This window comes from Chaetura pelagica, unplaced genomic scaffold (assembly GCF_000747805.2).
Source record: "Chaetura pelagica isolate M959 unplaced genomic scaffold, ChaPel_1.0 scaffold55, whole genome shotgun sequence".
Classification (NCBI taxonomy): domain Eukaryota; kingdom Metazoa; phylum Chordata; class Aves; order Apodiformes; family Apodidae; genus Chaetura; species Chaetura pelagica.
Window position 1 is genome coordinate 1,356,351 of NW_009953571.1, and position 23,478 is coordinate 1,379,828.

Below are 23,478 nucleotides of genomic sequence, written 5' to 3' on the forward strand. Positions count from 1 at the left end.
AAGCAACCAACAAATCACATTTGTACTTGTTTTGCTATTAATTAAATAACTTTTTGATCAATTGGTGCTTTTGGGATGCATTGTCCTGTAATAATGACTTCTGTTAAGCTTTGTGCTAGAAAATGTAAGTGGTTAAATATGTGCATTGGCTGTGTTTCTTTCAGCTTGGTGCTTTGTACTTGTGCTTGTAGTTATGCTTTTGTAGGAATAGGAGAGAATGTTGAAAATGTTTTAATATATGTAAAAGAAATTATATGTAAAAGAAATACATATAGCAGAAACTGTTCATGTGACACTTAAGGTGCTACATTATAAACACATAGCAAGAAATGGAATCTAATCTCATTGTAGAGTAAATTGGATCCAGTTGTATATCTACAGGTTTTCTTGTTGCTACTTACAGCATCATTTGACTCCCCAGTTCTCTATTCGGCTTGTGAGGATGCTGTAGGGCACAAGTAGAATCCTTTTGCATTTATCTAGCTTAATTTATAACTGTCACTTAGGACTTCAAAGATGAAAGAAATTCCTCATACATAGAATCTACTCCTTAACTGTCAATATTGATTAACATTTTAGTTGTATCTAGATTTTTAATGATACTATAAAATATTTTTGCAGTATTTGATAAAACTACCATCCTTTTCCAAATTCTGTATGACTCTAGGTTTGCAGTCAGTGCTTCGAATTCTTTTAAATAGTTGCAGTTGAATAGAATGTCTTTTTTTGCTGTGTTTCCTAAACTGACACATAGTGTCACTGACTCTTGTTATGTGATTATTGCAGAGTGCAGTTTGGGGGAAGCTATGGCCTATATGTGTGGGAGGGCTGTGAAGCTCTGTGTAGAGAGCAAAAGAGGGAAAAGCAGCTGAACATCTGTCTCTTGCCTTCATATGCTTACATGTTTGCCAAAGTCAGGTGTAACTAGGCCATTAAGAAGTCTTTGTTTAAGATATGAAAAAAAAAAAAAAGTTAAGAGAAGCTAAGACAGATGTGCAGGTTTGTTCAGAAGTAAAGTGTAATATTGAATTATATTTTTTTCAATTTTTCTCTCTAGATTCCCTCTGGCCAAAGATCCGTGTTCCCCTGAAAGTTGTTAGGACTGCAGAAAACAAACTTAGTAACCGCTTCTTCCCCTATGATGAGATTGAAACAGAAGCAGTGCTGGCTATTGATGATGATATCATTATGCTGACCTCAGATGAACTCCAGTTTGGCTACGAGGTAAGAGAATTGTGTTTCTTCCCATCTGTTAGGCTGTCTGCTTCAACATTGCGTGTGTACATAAAGTGGAGGAACCTCTGCACAGTCTGCTGATTCAGATTGGTGTATCTCTCTTTACTGTTACAGTTCAGTGCTGACTGAAGTATTTTTACAGTTAGTTATTACTTTTTGGAGAAAACTGCCAGCTAACAGAAAATTTTTTGGAACTGGCATCGTAATGCCAAGAGACTCCAGAAAATGTTGTGTAATTGGTGTAATGGAAGCAGTCTGTGAATTGCATGTTTCTGAACAGTTTATAGACAAATCAGAAGTGCTGTCCCAAGTTAATGTGTCTTGATGGACAAGGCAGGTTTCATAGATCAAGTATTTTGGGAGCAGAGGAGGCCTTTTGAGAGCATGCTGAAGTAAGGTGGGGTGCAATGAAAAGAGGAACTGAAGAATGTCAAGGAGGGGATGCATGTATTGTGCTTGAAATGGCAAAGCTTCAACACTGCTGTTGTAATGAGGGTATTCACAGGAAGAAAGTTCATCCAAATCCGTTACCCATGGTGGTACAAAGAGGTAGAAGTCTTCATAGGCATTTGAGTTGTTTGTTTAAAAGTGCACTTAAAGAAACACTGTTGCCTTCCTTCCAAAATTTTTGTTTCAATGAGTTAATATTTGTCTTTAATTTGTATTTAAGACACAGTCCATAATCTGACATTACTGTTGTATGTGTGTGTTTAAGACAAACATGCTGTATTTTTAATTAAATCAGAAACACTAGGAAATGTAACACCTCGTTTTAAGAAAGGTTTGAATCCTTTCATCACTCCTGTACCTGCAATAACAAGAGCAAGACAACACCAGGCTTCATACATGAGAGTTAGAACTCGAAACTAGTACCTTAATTGTGTGAAAATAATGAAACCCACTTTTCTAAAGGGCAGGAAGCAAGCTAAATATGATAATTATATCATTTTTAACAATCTGAAGCGTAGTTGTTAACACAAGAAGGTATTTTTTATTTTGTTTTAGAAGAAGTATTTCTGTAATGTGAGAACATATGTGATAAAATATGGCTCTTTCTCCCTCTCAAGTGAAAGAGACTGTTGGCAAGTAACGAGCTTTTGGACTCAAGAAATAGCTTGTGGTAATGTAGGTATGCTGATGTCATAACAAAGATGTTAAATAGTGGAGACAGAGGTTTAATCTATCATGTGTGTCTCCAGAAAGGAAATACTTCTTCCCTTGCCCGGTTAAGAGTAACAGGTTAGTACACGAAGAGTGAAAGATGGAACAAAGAGAAGATGACTGAAGGAAGGGTTATTTTTGGTTTTTTTGGCCACATGTGCGTTCTCTATGCTCCACTGTCTTCACTGAATATTTTAAGCACTGCATTGCAACAGCAGAACAAGCAAGTGTTGGCAGTTGTGCACACTGACTTACTTTTGTCTGTGTTGGTGCAATAGCTACTAGTTTTGAGGGTGAACTGATGGGCTAAGAAATAGCAAATTCGTTAACATGTGTGCTATGTAAATCCTGGCTCCGTTTGCAATTTGATTTTTCATTTTTGTAAAGCTGTCTCAAAGTGAATTAAAATAAGTTTTATAAAACGTAAGTGACCACATAAGTAGTTCCAAATTAATCTCTGCTACTGGCAGAGCAGGCTTGGAGGACTTTGAAGCAGAGATTCAAACTGAGTTTCAGTGACGTGAGCCACAAGTTGTGAGAAGTAGAACTGTGGCACTCGTGTCTCAAGTGTTAATATAAACATCCTCAATTGAGAATATCTGTTACTTCATGTATATTGAGTCTGGGCACTTAGGCAGAAAAGGGTTATCCTTATGAAAAAAAAAAAAAAGAGGCAAAAGAGAGTTTGTGTGAATTCTCCTGTAGTCAGTGTGATTAGATGGCAGTTGAGCCTTAAAACTTCATCCCTCAATCAAGCTGTTGGACTGTACTAGCAAAACTTTATTGGCCTTCTGTGGACTGCATGCACTGCTTGCAGGGACTATTGAGCAGCAGTCCTTGTATTCAGTGTGTGAACTTAACTGTTTGGACACAAAATTGTTTAGTCTGGCAGACTAAAAACTATTGCTTTTGCAGTTTTTTGCATTTTATTATAAATCCTATTCCATTTGATTCTGGGAATCAGCTTACTGGACAGCCACACTGATGGAAAATGAAAAAGCCTTATTGAGCAGATACTTGAGACAAACCTGTGGGTAGTTTGAATCCTTGTTTTTTGAGATTGCTTTTTTTTCCCCTGTCAAATAAATGCACAGAAATGCCTTTGAATACAGAAGCATAGTGGATTGTTTTCTAAATACAAATTTTTCCTCATATACAGAAGGAGAGTGGTTGATATAGTTCTTATTCTCTGGCACAGAAATCAGGGGCTGAAGATTGATCTTTCCTGTCCCTGAGTGTCTGTGACTTACTTGACAGACCTGAACTGACTCCCAGATGTTTAAATTGTCCTAAGCCTGTGATAATTTATTTATCTGTTTATGTGTGTTACCAGAAAAGTATCTCTCAAGCTCTTGACTCCTTCACAGGGGAATCCAGGGGGACCAGTAGCAACATATAATGTTACTAGAAAGTTTTATTTTAAAAGTATGTCTGTTTCTGCTTTGGTCGTAAGAAGGTCTGGAAACGTGACATTCAGTAATTTTCTTTTCTCCTCCTGACATCCTTGAGACTTTACATTTAAACATGTGGCAAAACCCCCTCTGTCACAGACTTGTCTGAATGTATAGAGCAAGCCTAAAAAAAAAGCAGAAAACTTTGATCTCTGTACACTTTCAGCCATAAAAAATTATAGTAACACTCAAAGTGTCTGACATTTTTTACTTGTTAAAAGTGAACTATTATGGTACAGTGATTTATGACATTGTGTAAATCTATTGGAGCAAGCAGAAAAATAGTCCCTATGTGCTGCTGTACTAAGGTAGCAGAAGAATACTCATGACATTCCAACTTTGAAAAAAGTATTTCTGTTAAGTTACATGATGAAATCACAGGTGTGGCTTGGGGCACTGTTAGAGCCAGACAACTTTTTTCTTGCTTACTGATCTTTGTTGTTTGTAGAGGGAGCATGGGAGAGACCCAAGAAGAGGAGCAAGTATTTAGATGGTCATACATAACCTTAAAAAAATTAAAGCAAAACCATTGGCTGCTCGTGAAGTTTGGTGTTAGAATGTGGGACTGAAAGCACACATTGCAGTGTTTCCACTTCTGCATCTCAGCTGGCCTTGGGACAGATGGCTAAGCATTTCTGTCAGACTGAAAACCAGGGATAACAGTTTCCAAGTATTAAGTTAATTAAGATTTTTTTATTAGGTATTTACACAACTCTTCATCTTTACAAAGACCATGTGTTTGTATTATCACAATTATAGAAATAATCTACAATTGTGCTATTGCTCTGGGTGCATGGGTTTTGTTCACAGAAAGTATTGGATGGTGTATTGCTAAGTTTGTGTTTTTTCTGTTGGAGCCTTTTTTGTGTACTGCTTGTAGATGGTCTTATTCTGTCTTGGACGTCTTTTCAGTGCTTCATGGCTCTGCCATTTTTTTTAAAAAATCAACTCTAAATTGCATGTTTCACTAGGCTAAAATCATCAAATGTTTGAATGCTTTCTGTAGAAGAATTCTGTATCCATTTTGTCTGTTAGATATGTATTTTTCAGCATTCCATTACAGAATGAATAATAATAAAACTCTTCTTACCAAAAGACTTCTTCATGGGTAACTGCTGGCCACATTCAAAGCTCTTCTTCACATTTAAGTTATTTTGCAAATTGTGTGCATGTGAAGCTCCACTTATATCAGACTTCATGTTTACATTTTGCTTTAATTTTTAGTAATAGCACAAGCCATCTCTTTGAGGACCAGGGGAGAATTAAGTGTGCATGGAGCTCTGAGAGGAAAGAAGGAATACTGATTGATAGGGTTTTCTTTTGTTAGTAGAGGATAGTCAGTGTTTCATTCTTACAATATTGCCATGGTAGCTTTTGAAATGCTGATTACTTTTCTGTTTATTAAATTTTAAAATCCTCTCCTTCTAATGAGCCAGTTCCTGAAGTTGCATGTGACTTAATATATAAATGTATAAATGCTGGAGGATATTCTGGAAAAGGAAGTGCTTCTCTGTCTTCTGGCCACATGGAGAATTAGCTGTGGCAGCCGTTGTGATGATACACAGGAACAGCATAGAAGAGTTGAGGATAGAAGACAGAATTGTGGAGAGCTGAAACTGGAGGGTGTTTTAGCAAGACTGTTTATGTCATTTGGGGAGCTCAGCTTGGAAACAAAATTCCTGTCATCTTCTCTTGGTGTCTTTTACAAGATTTTTAGTAAAACTACCAAGTCAGAACTTAACTTTTCATCTGGGAAATGCTTTGTCCAAAAATATTTATCTTCAGGGCTGTCTAGCAGAGTCTTTGGAACAGTGTTGTCCACAAAGGAGTGGACCGCCTCTTCACTTGGCAATATGTTTTTCCTTAGATGTGTCCCTTACCAGTATTAAATCAGGCTATCCTTCTTTAGTCTGAAAAAGCTAATAAGATCACTGGCTGAAATGGAATGTAGTCCTAACAGACTAATAAATTATAGACAAACATCAAACAAGAAAATGGATGGTAGTACAAAATAAGAGAGTAAAATAAGAATCATTACCACTGTTTTTATTCTGAAAACTTCCTTATAACCAGTAGCTGTATATATTAATTTTGGCACAAAACATATGTATGGATTTGTGCAATGAGCTGGATGCAGTTATTTGGAGCCTTTCCAGGAGTTACTACTGAATGAGCTTGAGATGAACATTATTGAAAAGCCAAGCTTTTCCACTGACCTCGATAGCATTACTTTTAAAAGGAATCTTTGTTTAAAGCAACTAAGTTATTTTTCAGATGCATCAAACTGACAATTTTCAGGGGCCAGAGTCTCAGGGTAGGGTTGAGCTTTACAGTGATGCAAAGAAACCTGTATGGGTAGTATGCATTATAGTTGGCTTTTATGTCATTTAGACTATCGAAGATGACACTGAGGGCAAAAACCAGAAGAATCTATGATTCTGTGTTTTGAAGGCACTGAAGTCCCTTGGGAAGCAGTAGCTGATGTTAATCTTCCTTTCAGCTCCCTTTCATGCTGTTCCCTCTACAAGAATTCTTAGTCCAGTGCAGAGCGGCCTGTCAAACCCTTTGTTGAGCCTCAATAACTTATTTGGTGGAGCCTTCCAACAGCTGGGAGATGGGCATTTCAATATTCAGGTTTAAAAAAATACTGAAATGAAATAATAATTTTTTTGAGTCCTGGAAAGCAAGGAGTAACATTTTGGAAGAGGGTGCCTTTTGTTTTTTGTTGTTTTGTGTTTTTTTTTAATTGAAGTTTTTTGGCATAATGTCAAAAGGGGTATCTCAAACCCTCACTGGCTTGCCTGCCAAAAATCTGTATTTTTTTAATTACTTGATAGCATCAACTTATAACAACATCTTACAAATTCTCTTCGCTCAGTTCCAAATAATTTCTGCTTTCAAGAGCCTTCTGTTAGAGTGTTGTCTGGTCTAAACACTATCCCCATACTTGTGCCCTAAAGCTGTCTAGCAAGATTGATTTCTGGATAAAATACAAGTCGGGGAGTCAGAAGATCTGGTTCCCATTCTTGTTTCCTGTATGATTTTTGGCAGGTTTCCTCCCTCATCTGTATGTTTAAAATAATAACTCCTCTCATCATGGGATTCTGAAGCTACGTTAACTGATGGCAATAAGATGTGTTGAGATGTATAGATGAAAAGGTGTATATATAGTAATGCAAAATCACAAAAATATAGATAGAGAAGCAGCAGCTTAAGGTTGAGGGTTTTATCATATTTACTTTGACAAAATACTTGCATAGAGTCTTTAGCCTGGGCTTCCCAACTGAAACATACTGGCACACAAAAAGTGCCCAAAGCTGATGAGTTGAGGTTTTCAGGATGATGGAATTCCAGATAACGCATCTTTACTGCAAATTTAACTGTAGGGTTCCCTTGCCTTTTGTACAAAGAAAAGAGGTTTGTTAATTGGGAATTTGAGATATTTTGTTGTTGTTGTTGATCTTGCATACAAGATATTTTGGGTATGTGTTTTGTTTATTTATGCACTACTGACCAGAAACAAGCTCTTGTGTCCTAACACTATGTGTCAGAGTCAAGAATTTCAGCAAACCTAATAGTTATTTGGATTAAAGCACAAACTGATAAATTTGTCTGTAAATAAGGCAGATAAATACTAACTTCATTATTGATCAGCAAAAAGACAAACTGTGTATTTAGCTAACAAATAGCCTTCGGGCCCTTCTAAATAATTATAATCTTTTCTCTCTTTTTCCTCATGCAAAAAATGTCCATTATTTAATGTGGCCAGCAGTGTGGAGAACTGGGGTTGTGTTAATGATGCCCTTCTTGTTCTTGTCTACTGTGTTTGATCCTGTAGTCAGCTACAAAATAATGTATGGAGTGACACGGATGGTATCTTGATTGTATCCAGCTGTCTGGAACAAGTCAAGGGCAAAGAGGCCTTCCATGCAGCAGTAGATCCATCCAAGCACCCACTAAAGAATACCAGGAATATTAAAATGTAAGCCTGTTTTAAGGCTGTTCCTGTCAAAGGAAGCAGGTTGGTGAGATCCAAAGCCAGCTGTGAAAGTACTTAGGTTGTTGCCATATCTTCTGACGTGAACATGAAAAGTTCCATTTTAATCATGCTAGGTTTCAGTTAACGTTAGTCTTTTTTGAATAGTTGGTTGGATTTCTGTACAACAGTGAAGTCAGTATTGCTTTGGTGGCTTTTGCTCTGAGGGCATGGCTTCCCTGAGTTGTAGGGGCCTTCCAAAGCACGCTGGGGCTTTTTCCAACTCCTTCCAGGCAGCTTGCTATTCCAAGAATTGGCACTTGGGACAACTGAAGTGGTCTCTGCTCTGCTGTAACTCTACCCTGCCTGAGCACGTGTGTTGCACCCGCTCGTTTGCCTGTGCTTGCTGTGCAGGCCTGGTTAGCAGGGTGTCGCCTTGTTTTTCCTTCAGGTTTGGCGGGAGTTCCCAGACAGGTTGGTTGGATATCCAGGCCGCCTGCATCTTTGGGACCATGAGATGAACAAATGGAAATATGAATCAGAATGGACCAATGAAGTCTCCATGGTGCTCACTGGAGCAGCATTTTACCACAAGGTAATATACAACTTGTACTATACTAACGTACAACGTGAACTTATTTTAAAGAGCTGTATGTGTCTCTGTCATTGTTCTGTGTTTTGTGGTGCAGTGATTGTTCTCTACAGCAATTGGAGAATGAATTGCAAATTTCAGCTAAGCCTCTTTCAGTTGCTGTGAAAACAACTGATTTACCTTGTAAAATAAAACTATTACCTTCATGAACTTACAGATGAACTCTTGCCAGTATGAATGACCTACCCAGAAAATTTTGCAGTGAAGGTAGCTTTGTAGCTAGCAGTTTAATAAAAGAAAACTGATTATAAAGAAATGTATGTGCTGGTCAGGCAAGGAATAATTATGCAATTAAAGCACAAAAAAAGTAATATCTATCTGCTAATGTAGTCTTTGGCTGAATGCAGTATCTCAGTTTGCCCATAATCCGTCCATAGCTGCCTGCTGTTCAGTGACTGAAATATTTAGTCTTATAATTTCTGTATGTATATTTAAAATTATCTTTCTCTCTCCCTCTATCCTGCAGTATTTCAACTATCTTTACACCTACAAAATGCCTGGAGACATCAAGAACTGGGTGGACGCTCATATGAATTGTGAAGATATTGCAATGAATTTTCTAGTGGCAAATGTCACTGGCAAATCAGTCATTAAGGTTGGACTTTTCTGCAGTTTAGCTTCACAATATTAAAATTCATGATGTGCATACTCATAACTTTATTTATTAGGCTTCAGTATATTACTTGTTGTTCCTTTTTCTCTCATTTACCCCTGGTATGGTGTCTTGTTCTCCTTCCATGGCAGAGAAGCCCTTTTAGTAAAACTTTTATGCTAACTACGAACAGAGAATTGTTTTTTACCAGTTGTTTCTGCTAGTTATTTTAGCCACCTACATGAGGTATGGAAAGGTAGTTTACATGGGAGCTATGTATGTATGTGTGTGTGCATACACACCCACATACATATATTTTACCTGTTTGAGTTCAGTAGAGGAGAGAAATTGCCAACTGTCCACAGTTCATTCTGTCATGGCCTAGTAACAGCTGATTTATGGGAATGTTAATTGCAAGAATGTTAATTGTAAGATCAGCTTTAAATGAACTTTTTATCCCTGAATTCATTTCCTAACATGTTTCGACACGTTTTCAGCTCTGGACATTCACTCTGTACATTCATTTCAAAGTGTGTCAACTTGGAATGAGATTTAGAGGCCACCAGGCATTATTTCAATTAGCAGGGTTCATTTTCCCATCTGTCCATCATCATTTACCGCGACTGGTGGCTGCATTTCCTAGAAAAGTCTTTAGAAGATAAAGTGTCTGTTTTTGCTGAAAATGTTTTTGAGCTCCATGAGGGCATAGCAGAGTAATTTGGCACCTCTGTGCGATGTGGAGAGTCTCGCAAGGTTTGCCAGTCAGCTCTGAGCTGGAGTGAGCAAAGGAGCGTTGGATTAACGTTAGGGTGAAGTATGGGAAGCTATATTTCATCACTGTTATGGCTGCAAGAACAAATGGTGTTTATACAGGGACCTTGGCAGTGAGAAAACAGTCATTAAACAGGAATTAAGGAGCTTGTCATCGCCACTTCTTTTCAGTTACAGAAGGAAAAACCCCTCCAAGCCGTTTTTATTGGGCCCCTGTGAATTTTGCAGTCAGGCAGGCCAGATGGAGCTGAATGGAGGAATGGAGTGGCTCTTTTTTTTTTTTTTTTTTAACCAACCCCCCCCCCTAGCTTTGAGACAGCTCAGCTTACACTGCAGGCGTGTTCAGAGGTATTGCACTGCTCTCTGTGCAGGGAGATTGATGTCCCTTCTGTTGATACTTGATGATATCTGGCTTGCCCTTCTGCAGGTGACCCCACGAAAGAAGTTCAAATGTCCAGAATGCACAGCAATTGATGGGTTATCGCTGGACCAGACACACATGGTGGAAAGGTGAGTGACCACCCTTTAGTCCTCTTATTATCTTTTTCTGATCCCTAGAATTTTATCCTGTGTCTCATCAAATTTGGATCAAAAGCACTCGCTGATTGTCTTGCTGTAAATTAGTAATTTTGAAAGCATGTTGCATGCATTTGATCAGCATGAATAATTCCTACAACAGGTGATGTGATACTGAAAAGTGGACTACTGCAAGAAAGGACTTTAGAGGGGCATAATGTTAGCAGCTTTGCCATAAAGCATAATGGAACACATGCATGGAATTCTGGTTGTTGTCAGTACTTTCAGTAAAACTACAATTCTGTTTTACTGTGGAACATCAGCTATAATGAATGAGAGTTTTATTTTTTTTAACCATACAGTTGCTAGCTTACCAAAAAGAAGCAAGGTTATACATTAGTAATAATGTTACTTGCACTCATGTTTGTTCATTGTCTTTCCTCCAAAGATTGTGTAGCCCCCTGCGTCTGCTAATGAAGGGCACTTGCCTGCACAACTGTATGTCCCATTTTTTAAGAAGGGCAACATTTATATATTTTTGTGATAATTTATATATTTTTTAATATATATTTAATATATTTTTGTGATAATTTAATTTTGAAAAGAAGTATGTATTAGAAAGGTAATGAATGTCTAGAGCAAACTACTAAAGGTTGCTAAGTATAAGAGTTGTATTACCTGTTTTACAGTAAAATGGCTTCCCAGCCTTGACCATGACAGTAAACTTCCTTCTTGCATTAACTTCTGAATGTGTAAAATCAGGGAAAGTTTCTTCACTTCTGCACAACTTTTCAACACCCCTATTTGCAAAGGGTTATGTGCATACTAGTTATTAGGTGGAATTAACCTGAGATCTAGGACTGACAAAATATTTCACCCTAGGCTTGTTGGGCTGTTACATCTCTGATGTAAATTTTGGGAAAAACAATTTACAGCCATAAAATTGATGGGGTAGATAAGCAAGGGTAGCCATAGTGCTGAAAGACACAGCCAGAAGAGGTGACAAGGTAAAAAAAAAATCTGACCTGTATGTAAAATAGGTAATTTCAGATTTGAACTGAGACATGACATGGTTATCTTACCAATTACCATGATTATCAGCTTAACAGTGAGCTTTTTTCATAGCCTTCTTGGCAAATTTAAAGTGTTATATCAATTTCCTGGCCATTAGCAAAGTAAACAATACTTATGTATTGTAATGTATACAGTGAACTAATGCAAAACTGGTTAGTAGGTTGGAGTCTTATTTATGAGAAGACTGCATACACACGTCTGTGTAAACACACATTACACAGCACACACAAACACATCTATAGTTTGGCTTATTAGTCAAGCATCATGCCAGGCATTGAAGAGTGTAACTGCCAAGGTTAGTGGCAAAGTATTTAGACTGGATGTATAGCAAATCTGGATTAAAAAAAGGAGGATGTGAGTAAGAAGTAAAATGTACCCCAAGAAGATGGTAAAAATTGCTCTGAAGAAAACTTCTGAAGGAAGAGGCTGGAAATCTTTTGTAGATCCTAAATGTTACTGAAGGGGAAGTAGAAGAGGTTGTCCTGTGTCTAGCAGTTGTGCTCTGGCTTATAGGGTGGACTACCTGAAGCCAATTGAGCTTACCTGTGATTGTACTAGTAGCATTACAACAGCACACAGGAATTTTGGTTGTGAACTAGGTTCTCATTAAGGTGATTTCTGTAAAAACAGAAGAGGAGAAGGTGCTTTTTGCTCCAAAGTGCATTATGATGCAGGGTAAAGATCATGTTTCCATGTCTATGTCAATTCTAGTATCCTCAAAGTAAAATAACATTGACAGTTTATTGAGAACATGTTTAAACTGTTGCTTTACTTCTCTGTAGTCCAACAGTGGAGCTAACTGGGTTGTAGGAAATGTTAGATTGACTGCAAATCAACATACTTCTGTTTGCTCAGCTAAAAGAGTACATTAGATAGATACAGATAGATATAGAGAGATAGATAGATAGATTTATGTATATTTATACAGATATATTAGATATACACACACACATATACATACACTAGCTATTTTCAGGGCCAGGAGAGAAGCTGAATGGAAAAAGTTCATGTGTCAGGGAATCTGTGTCGTATTATAAAAGAGATACTTTGTACAGATAACTTTACAGTGTTGGTTCCAAGAACAATACCTGGGCTACCAATCAAAGAGCTATTATCAGCTTCACTTGCAGCTTCTCAAAGTGCCTCTTTGTTTTTTAGCATTCAGAAATAGGGAGCAGGTAGTTTGAACTTACTTCCTGGACATCCAGGGATCAACCTGCTGTTAGTGAAACAGTTTATCAGGGTTGTCATGGGCATGAACAACATTTAGTAATAGGTCTCTGGCTCGGAAATAGCACAGAGATGCCCAGCAACTGCCTGATTATTGTTCTATGAGTGTAAAACATCTGACAAGTCAGTTGTGGAGATCTGTCCAGGAGAGTCATGTAACTAACCTGTTCTGTTGGGTCTTTTGACACTCTTAAGCATAGACAAAGGAAAGATGGTATAGTTGAACTCTATCTCTTATTAAGAGATTATTTTTTTTTACTAATACTGAAGGATATTTACAGTGAATCATGGGAAAGCAAACTCCTATTCTTTCTGCTGTGTAATTTCTCTGAGATAAATAAAAGACTTCAGTCTCCAGGGTTATCAAGCTCCATCATTAAAATGTATTAACTAAAGAAAGCTTTGAAGCAAGAAACTCCTTCTTGCTCTAGGTTAGCCGTTACATCAGGTCACAAAGGAAGTTATGGCAAGTTTTCATAATCCATGTATTTACAGGTGGTATTTAAGATTTTCTGGCTTTAGCATCTTTGCATCCTTCTCTCAAAAATGGAAAACTGTATAAAATGCAGCCTAGACAGCAACTGCCTGTACAGTAAATGGAACAAAGGTCTGAGTTGCTTTGGCAGCAACAGGAACAGCAGCATCTTATTTAGGACATAAAAGTATTAGAGTCAAAATAGGAAGTCATTCCCTTAAGAAGCAAACTGACCAGGTGACAACTGGCCAAGGGCTGCAGGTGCAGAATTACCCTGCCAAAAAAAATATTTGGGTTATAAGGGAGAGGAAACTGATTAAGAGAGACCTGCACAGACACAAGGTTCACTCAGTCTGCCTGGGGCAACAGGGCTCTCAATTTCTGACCTCACTCAATTTTAATTCCTTCTTAAGCACTACTACATGTTGGCAGAACAAGGAAAGAGAGAGAATAAATTCTTGGGAGCAATCGTGCCTCTTTCAGTACAAATTCGTAAAACTATTGACATGGCCAAGAAAAACACCTTCCCCTCATATTAAAATTACATTCTTTTGGCTACCTAGCTTTGAATGTTTAATGTTCTTGATATCCTTTTTGCTTTATATAGCCCAAAAGTGGCAACAGCTTTGGAATTCAAGTGATTTAGTTCACTGCAGGAGATGAGATTTTTTGAAAGAAGCAACTTTCCTTCAAACACATTTTGTAACTTGTGTGTGATATTTCTTTCATCTAAAAAAAGCTGTTTCTGATCTTTGAATTTTATAGCTCCTGAAGACAAACTTTTCTGATCCAGCCTGAGTGATTAGAACATACTGATTTTTCAATTTTTCTTTTTTTTTCATTTGTGTAACAATGAAGTGGTTTCTTGGTGGTTAGAGAAATTGTACTGGCGTGCTTGTCTTGCTACCAGAATAAATTTGGCTGTAGAGGGAGTCCTTTATATTTTCTCATAAAACCTCATCTTTGATTTGATAGTATAGCCTCTGGAGGGAAGAGGTCAATTTTGTCTCCACTATCCATTTAGTTTTGCCTCTTGCTCTGAGGGTGCTGCTTAGTTCCGATTGTGACAGTGGGTGATCTGGTGTGGACGCCTGCCTACCAGGCAGCAGGCTGAGATAACTAATTCATTTCACACCAGCCACCAAGCAGCTGTTACATTACAATGTCTCTCAGTCATTACTGGCAGAGGCAGGATTTGAACCAGTAGACTAAAAGTATTCTTGTATTCCAGAAACCAGTGAGGGCCAGCAGCTGTGCAAACTTCTCACATGAACATCTCCCAGTGCCTCTACCTCCTCGCCTGTGAAGTTTGTGCTTTTCTTGCCACGAGACTTCTTCAATACATACAACTTGGATTACAGTTTGCCACATTTCCCAGACATAAAAGATTATTTGAAAGTCTGACCTTATCTGAAAAATCAGATGTCTTTAGAGTGTCTTATGTTGGGCTTCTTGTGGAGGCAACAAAAACTGCTTAGTGTTCCTGGAAAAAAAACCTGTTCCTGTTCTCAGTGTTACTGTAATTTCTCTGTGTCCAGGGTCCAAAGCTCCCCCTCCCAATGGTTCACCTTGTTAGTGCAAACATTAAACAGCTATTTGGGTCTCTTTCCATCAATCCTGACCAATGTCAGTTTCAGATCTGCACTACCCTGGATAAATTGTGCTTGTGCCAGGTCTAGAGGTTGTTTCCCACTGCACATGGTTTCCTTTTACACTCTGAATTCCTTTTTATTTGTTTCCTAGTCCAAAGATTTGAATCTGGAGGTAGGAAGAAGTATGAGGGGATAAGAAAGCAGCAGAAAGCAAAATATCTGTATTTACCTGTATGAATATTTTATTCAGGTATCACCTATATGAAATAGTTTTCTGACACTTTTCTCAGGCTGGAAAACAGCCTGAAATATGACCATTTTAGCTTGAAGCAGCTATGTAGAGATGTAGCACTTTAACAACCTGGGCTTTGTGTTCCAGATATTTACTCTAGTTAAGGAAGGAGCCATGGGATGGCTCAGAAGCTGAGGAATTAATTTTGAAAACCAGTCTTGCTGTCCCGTCTACTTCAAAAGAGTGTTTGGGGCAGTGTTGAGCAGTCCCCATCACAAAACTGTCACACTCAGTTGGTGTGATTGACCGGGTCTGTTGAAGAAAATTATCCTGGAGCCGCAGTGACCCCCTGATGCTTCGAAGGGGTCGGGAGAGAGTGCAGTGGTTGGAGAGTTGAGAGACCTGCTCTGGGACTGCCTGCAGCACATCAGCCTCTGTAGCTGAGTCAAAGCACTCATTTCTTTTTTGTTTTCCCTTTTGATGGGCAAAAGAAACTTGACCTGTTTTCTTGTAGCTGTCTCTGCTATGTGTTGGGGACTGTTGTCACAATTCTTAGTGCCTGAAGTTCTTAAAAAAAAAGTTATTTTGTAAAGTATGCAGTTAATGTTAGCTGAGTGCTGGCTGAGGTGAGATGAGACAAGTTTTCCTTGCTGTGCTTCTACAGATACTGTGCCTTTAAGTGAAAGAGTTAAAGGAGCAATGTAAACTTCAACATCTGTTTGCTTGTTTTCTGAAGCACATGGCTGTTGCCTTCCACAGCATTACTGACACCTGAAATTATTAAAACTGAAAGAGTGGTCAGTGGTCTGATCTTTTTTGTGACGCCTTACTGCTCAGTATCTCTTTATTTAGACAAGGAAAATAAACTAGTTGGGTTAATTTTTAATTTCTTTTCAGTTTCACTTTGTAGTTACAGTACTACAATTAGTGCAGCCTATACACTGAGGCATGTTTACTTTGAAGGGAAAATGTAGATCTTCTGAAGAAGCCTGAAAAATTAATATTTATTTTCTTTGTTCATTTGTTTGTGGGTTTGCTGTTGGTTTTTGTTTTGTTTTCCAGAAGTCCCATTTTCACAAAGGCTTTGTTTTTGCAAAAACTTTGTTATGAGCCAAATTGACCCAACAGTGGCCCTTTAAGAGACATGTTGGCAGTTAATCTGTTCTGGTTTACAGCATGTACATAGCTGTAAGAATGACTGGAATTCTAGGGGGAGGGAGAAGGGAAGCTTTGACCTCCATGTGCACATGTGCTGCTTCCAGCATCCCCTTGCTCGTCTCTGTGATTAACTGGATAAATCAAAGAACACCAGCTTCTTTTCAGTTCTCTCTGCAGTGAGCCTGTCTTTTTATTTACTAGTAGCCAGTGTGACTGAAGTACTTCTAAGTGCAGGAGGGAAGGTTTCTACCAGTTGTGTTGGTGTGGGAGCTGGTAGCCAGCCCAGTTGTTATCATTCTTAATTACACTGCTTTCCCTCTTACCAGATCTGAATGCATCAACAAGTTTGCCTCTGTCTTTGGGACTATGCCTCTGAAAGTGGTGGAGCACCGTGCTGACCCCGTCCTGTACAAAGATGACTTTCCTGAGAAACTGAAGAGCTTTCCAAATATTGGCAGCTTGTAAAGGCAGCTGTGAGACAAACCTGGGCAATGAAAACAACGTCTGAAAAAGGTGCTGTGGGGAATATAAGGCCCTGAAGAAAAAAAAATCACTGGAGAGTGGGTTATACCTGAGGGAGGTGAGAACTAATGTTGTGTTCTGGTATGTTGTCCTCCCTTTACATTGCGTGACGATGCAATGGAAAGCTGAATGACCGCCCCTCTGTTGCTCACAAAGGATTGAATCTATCTGTGAGTGCTCCCAAAAATGTCAAACACACTCTTTTCTCCAAAGGAGGCTATGGGCCTGGAAGAATAAAACAGAATTCAGCTCTCTGTGATCTGACTGGCATGACTGACCTGTCAAGTGTGCTGCAGTTCTCTGGTTTGTAAGCATCCCTCCACTGAAAGCAACTGTCTACAATGTATAGCTGCTCTCTTTTGGGAGGAGCTTATTGCCTTTGTGGTTGGTGGGCCTCTGTCTTTTGGGTGTAATTGTTGGCCTATCTAACAATGCAACAAACACTCTTTTTTCTGCCTAGTGAGACAAATGTTTATTTTTTACATCATTAGCAACAAAAATCTGTGTTGTCACATGGTTTAAAGGGCAAAGCATTACGTTTTACTGGAATCAGTTTCATGTGAATTGAGACACACAGCAGGTGGAAGGATGGTCTCCTTCAAAGCAGAGGTCTGCAGGACAGAGATCCAATTGCTGCACTTCTTCCTGCGTAAATCTCAGGTTTTCTGCTGTGTCCGTGCAAGAGACTCTGACTCTGTGTCAAAATCAGTTGTATTGTACAAAAAAAAAAACCCCTACCTTTCAGTCTTACTTTATTTTTGCTTTTCATTATCAAAGCAGAGCAGTGAGGTTACAGTTTTGCATTGCAGCCATGTATTGGAACAACAGCTATGAAGTAAAGTTTTCACATCTGAATCCTCTTTAGCAAGAAGTATGTTGTAAATTCTTCCATTTACAGAAATTCCCACTTACAGCCTCAATGTGCAGGGAAATGTGTTTGTGCAAGACTTTATTAAGGCACACTTACAAATTCCTATAAATTACCATTGTTGAAAAAACTGCTGAGTCTTTTGCTTGTCATTCAACTAAGGAACCCATTGACACAGGCTCCCACTGAAACATACGGCTTATGGAGGCTTTTGGGGAAGCTTAACATCTCTCACAAGCATTAAAATTGTTTCCCAGTACTGAAATCAACCTGAATTGGAAAATTAAATGTAGCAAAATTAGAAATAAAATTGTCTGGACTGTTAGTTCTTGCCTTTTGATACTAAAGATGATCCCTAGAAAGGAGTCTTTGTTCCAGCTCCACTGATAAAATGTTTGTTACCAGATTTGGTAATTGACTGATAGCGCTGTGGGTGATTCGATGTCTTTTGAAACCTCCATTGCTACCAATTACAGAGACATCCTACTTGATGGCATGTTTTTTGCTACTCTGTGAGCAACCTTCCTCCTCAGATTTTGCCAAACCCCAAACAATAGGACAAGTGTTAGGCATCACGGTTCACCCCCTCTCCTAAGCTGGATAGGCAGCAATGACAGAAACCAAATGAAAGTCAGGCTGGAAACAGGAAACATCTGCTCCTATTTGTCTCACCCCCACTAAGACTTATCTTATTGCCCAGTGCAGTGGATGTGCTGTGAATGAAAATCATATTGGAACAATAGCTCTGAGGGGATGCCTCACTTCATAACTCCCCTGGGATGTGCCTGTAAACTATATCATCCAATTCTCTGGGAAAGTTTAATTACTAGTAAATGCTTTGTGCTGCAGTCTTTGTTTAATTCCTAAGTTGCTGTGGGAGGGGGGTACTGGGGAGCTAGAAGGATGGCTGTTACAGTGACAACAACCTCTGCCTGCACAGTCAATGTGACAAGATAGAGGAAAGTTTGTTACTTGTTACTTCTCCTTTGCGGCCTTTCAGGTTCATTCACATGAACTCTCTTTCTGAATCTTCCTGTTGATTTATATCCTGGTGCTCGAGCATCAGGAAATACCAGCATATTTCCCTTGAAAAGTTGCTCTTAAAAGGGTAGTAATGACAATGTAGTAGTCACTTCAGTTCTGGTAGTTCTTTGCGGGCTGATCTCAGCTTGGCAGGCCTTAGCAATATAATAGATTTTGTAACATATTCCTTGCAGAGTTGTGAAGCTGCTGTGACTTCTTGGTTTTTTCTCAGTAAGCCAAGATTTTGGCACAGAGTCTTAAGAGACAGAGGACTTCAGATATTTGGTGGAATATTTTTAGGGGAAAGCAGCCTAACCAGCCTAAACTGTTCATAATCTGATCTATAGTCTCAGGTCAGTAGAAGGCAACAGGTCCTTGTGTCTGTATTCCAAAGTATCTGACTGGATTTCCCCTTCCACACAGTGCCCAGTGACCTGTATAAGTCATGTTTTGTCCTTTGACATTTTACAGTAGCTTTTATAGAGCCATCTCATCTAGGTTGTACTCTGTTTTGTGCCATGAAGAAAACTGGGCAATTGACTGTAAAAAAATTTTAAAAAAAGAAGTGTAAAATGGCCCCTTATGTAATTGTGATGTTCTTTTTGCAAAATCTGTAAAGGTAAGATGTAACTGTATGTCTGATTTGGGATGGCTTTGTTGCCAATCTTTAACATAATTGTGAACTTTTCATTGTATGTATATGTTATAAAAAAAAAAAAAAAAATATTAAAAAGCAAATCCAAGGAGTTTGTTGTATTTAACTTCTGGAGCAGGACAAGGAAACATGGCTGCATTTAGAAGGGAGAATTGCACTGACAGTCTGTTTTGCTACATAAATGTGTGTTGAACTTGAATATCCACAATGTACTTCAGAAAGATCTGTCAGTATTTGGTCTTTCCCGTAACTGGAGCTGGATGGTTGTCTTTGAAGTAGAAGTTTGCTCTGCACACATTCATCCCGGTCACCTTTTGGAGAGAGTAGTTGTTATTCTAATTTTCTGCCAAGATTTGACAGTTGCGTTTATCTTAGTAAAATAAGGAACAGATCCTTTCTTTTTTTGAGAAGAGAGACAGCAAATGTTGAAGAACTGTGCATTTGAGAGAAGAGCTTTGGATGAGTAATTGAGATGGTGGAATTCAGTGTGTTGGCAGCTCTTGGACTCCAGAAGTGCTGCAGCAGGGTCCCTGAGGAGCAGGCTGCAAAGGGGCAGTGTGTGTGTGCAGGGCACACCTTGCTGCTTCTGCATAGCAAGGGTATGATGTGCTGCAGTGCTGGCCCTGCCAGTTGTGGTGACTCTTAAGGATACATTTTTAGCATCACCAACTCGCCTTACAATGTGTTGACTCTTTCCTTCCTCACAGCTCCACTATCTCATTACATGACTCGCCAGTTTGAGCCCTGATGTTTTGACTTAGTCTCTCCTGTCATCTCCAGCTCTTGAACCTCCTGCAGCCCATCGTTCTCCTGCTGGTCTGGTTCAAATATACTGCAGCAACTACTTTATCCCTGTCACTTATCAATTCACAGGCTTTTTAAACTCGAGGGCCTTGGGAGATACAGTTATCAAAATAACTGTGAGGTAGGGTTTAAGAGATGTTCAGCACTTCTGACTCATTTTGCTTTTAGGTGGTATTGGTATCACTCTACTGAGAGTTATGTAAATGGCTTTAGGTGTGTTAGAAATACCTTCAAGATTTGGCATGCTTGCTCTCCATAATAAGTATCTAGTACCCTGGGTACTTCTCACAGGTAGAGCACCTTTTAATCAGAAAAGATCTCAAAGTGCTTAATTAGTACTACATAAGTCTTCTGTCCAGCCCTTTCACATGAAAACTGCTGTTGCAACAGGACTGCAGCACAACACAGGAAAGAAAAACTGAAACTGATGCTGCTGCTGAGAAAATGGATTTTAAATGCCCTAACCACAGATCAGAAAGAGGGAGTGAATTTTTTCGTCATTTTTAGATTTGCTTGTTTAAATGTTCCTAGGACTGCTACTAAGCATGTTCTCTTGTAAACTAAAATGTAAACTACAGGCAGTTATTGCAGTCATGAATAGTCTCCTCCATGTACTTATGAAAAAAGCATTCTGCAAAGTTGTGTTAGATTAAATATATGCTAGAAAATGAGCTGGCAATTCCTAACTTCAGTCTGGTTCTGAAGAGTTGGGAAGAGCAGAGGAAGTACTTGGCAAATGTTCCAACTCTATTGTCTTTTATTTTTTAGGCTGAAAAGTAATTTCTGACCAAAAAAAGGCAGAAAACTCCTAACACAGTATTCTTTGCATCTTTCAGTAGGATCTGAGAGTTATCCCATAAGCAGGTGATCACTGCAGACTTCTTGCTAACATTGATATGTAGAGAGAAATGGTATTTGCTTAACACAGAAATAGGCTAGAATGCCCTTCAGTTGTATCTCATGCTGCTGGGAGTGCATCTAGGGCTCCATAAGTTCTTTCTGTGATGTTTGCCTCTGCTGTATCTGAGCACAACAAGTTGAGCTTCACAGTCCTCCTACTTGAGTAAGATCAGCCTCTTGCCTGTTACTGCAAATAAGCAAATGGAAAGAAGCTGTGATATACCCCTTAGGAGTTGTGTGGGTAAAACATGGATTGAACACTGGTGTCCCAAGCCTGTGTTTTAGCAGAATGGCCACAGTTTGTCTGAACTGTTGGTTGGTTGGAGGTTTGAGTAGCTCAGTACCAAAGCAGAGGCCCTTTAGCCTTGACTTTCAGTGTCAGTGTGCTTCAGCCTTGCCCTGGCTTGAAGCCATTTAGAGACATTCCTGGGGCACTCTGTGTAATTTCAGCCTGATGGAAATGGCTGTAAGGCAGTCCCACCTCTGCTGATCTTCAGGATTCCCCTGTCTGCAGCTTCTTGTGGTTCCTTTGAAAGCGAGTTATGTTTCCCATTAAAGGAGATCGGCAACAATTGAGGCAATTAAGTGGAGGGGCACGGAGCTAGCAGCACGCAGGGAGTTTTCCGACTGAAAACAGTGCAGCTCAAATGTTCTCCCTGCAAGGTTGCCTGTTTGCTGTCTTCATTTGTCTGGAAAAGGATCCAGTAATTCTTGTTCACATTTCCTTTAGACATTTTAAATGCCTGTTTACTTGCATAAATAGGAAGTGCTCCCGCTCCAGAGAAGCATGACAAGTCGGCAGTAACTGTGGACTGAGATCAGTGCAACTTGATCATGGTTTCATTAGATCTATGAACTTGAATTAGTGCTCAGTACCAAACTGTATGCAGGGGAAAGGCAACAGAGAAGATGGGCAAGGGGAGAAACCAAGTCTCTGTAAAGAGGCATAATCCATGTTGTGACTGTTTCTACAGAGTCATAAGAATAAGAAATACCTGTTTAATTACTAAGCCACATCTACTGGATTTTGGAGATTGCAAAAAGGTGAAAGTTCAACCATTTGACTAACAAAGGTATGAAGAACTTGGGATACAGACCCAGATGTTTTCTATGTGTAATTATGAGATACAGTTGCCATTTTGTGCAGCCATAAAACCTGTAAAACTAAAGCTGAAGCTTGGGGCTGACTGAAAAGCACCACTTACGAATATCTTCCTGCTCACTGTGAACATCTCATGTTCCTCCAGTACATAAGGAACTTGGAAAGATACCTGAGGTTTTCAGGCCAAAGACTCTGTGTTCTCTTTTGCATGTCCATATAGCCATACACTCAAGAAAAATGTTTCTCACCTGCTGGTCTGGCCATTTGAAAACTTACAGGTCCTTGTGTTGTGAAACCTTTCTTTTGAAGAGAGGGGCAGGCCTCAGCTGTGTGCAAGGCACAGTTAGTGCTGGGTGCCTTCAGCCCAAGTCTGACAGGAACAACAGCCCCTTTGCCACAATTCATACAAACAGTCAGGGGGAAAGGTTCGAAGCAGAAAGGACCTTAAAATGAAATCCAGGAATCCAGCAAGACTGCAGGGAAGGAGCAGATTGCTAACTCAGAGCATCTGTCTTTGCCCTGTGAGTAAGTTGCAAACTGAAAAGCAAGAGAAAGTGGAAGATCCTTTCACAAATAATAAACACTTGTTTGTCTCAGATTAAATGCAACACCTTTACATGTGGGCTCCAGCTGGCCATAAGTAGATGCACCTTGCGTGGCTGTTACCTTGCCTTGCCAAGGAGAAGATTATTGTACATCCATCTGCTGAAAGGTTAATAACCTGCTTTTAAAAAGAGGAAGAAAAAAAGGCAAATCTATTTAGTTTACAGGAAGAAAAAATTGTTTTTCATTATAACTGCTTGAACTTTGCCCTGCATCAAAGTCATATTCTCCAGCAGAGAAGGAACGCGTTAACCTGGGTGCTGTAGCCTCATCTAGAGAGCCACTTTCCCATGTGTTTTAAACAACTCTGGTACTGCCAGTAGGAAACTGCAGCTTCAAGACAAGAATGTGCATTTCTAATCTGGGTCCTGCCACTATCTAGAGTTTATAGAGAGATTTTTTAGCTCTTTGGCAACGTTCAGGCATGGAGCAATTTCTGATGTAAACCCATACAACTAGGATGTTGCTGAAACTGGCTGTAGGCAATCAACAGCCTCAGCTTTGCCAACATCTGGAGAATCTGGCTTTTGAGTGCTTGGGGAGGGAAGGAATTTTTCTCCTGCAAGTGAGAGGAATGGATAAGCCTACAACAGCACCTGTGTTATCTGTTTCTTTGCAAGATGGAAAACAGCCATGCTCCATCTGAACTGAGCTGATGCTCCCAGCCAACTGATGGAAAGGCTGGAGGGGCTCTGTGGTTCTCAGTGGGCTGTTGACAGCTACTGGGCACCTTCTCAGTTCTGCCTGAAGGAAAGAACACTTTCTGGTTCACCTAGTGTGTGCGTGCAAGGCCTTTGGCTCTTACTGGTGTCAGTGGTCCTGTGGAGTCTGAAGGAAAGGCACTCTCTACTGAGTTTATTAATGGAGCAAGATCTCCATGAAAAG

At 39.3% G+C, this 23,478-nt stretch overlaps 1 protein-coding gene across 1 annotated transcript in view; it reads left to right on the plus strand.

The window, feature by feature from the left end:
- The window catches only part of EXT2 (exostosin glycosyltransferase 2), a 91,705-nt gene extending 74,815 nt beyond the window's left edge, over positions 1–16,890 (plus strand). Inside the window, exons 9-13 of the mRNA XM_009999500.1 lie at positions 1,058–1,224; positions 8,276–8,419; positions 8,943–9,071; positions 10,267–10,349; positions 16,443–16,890. Of these exons, the coding sequence (XP_009997802.1) occupies positions 1,058–1,224; positions 8,276–8,419; positions 8,943–9,071; positions 10,267–10,349; positions 16,443–16,581 (662 nt within the window). The 3' untranslated portion in view covers positions 16,582–16,890. The remainder of the gene's footprint in view (positions 1–1,057; positions 1,225–8,275; positions 8,420–8,942; positions 9,072–10,266; positions 10,350–16,442) is intronic.
- The last annotated feature ends 6,588 nt before the right edge of the window (positions 16,891–23,478 follow it).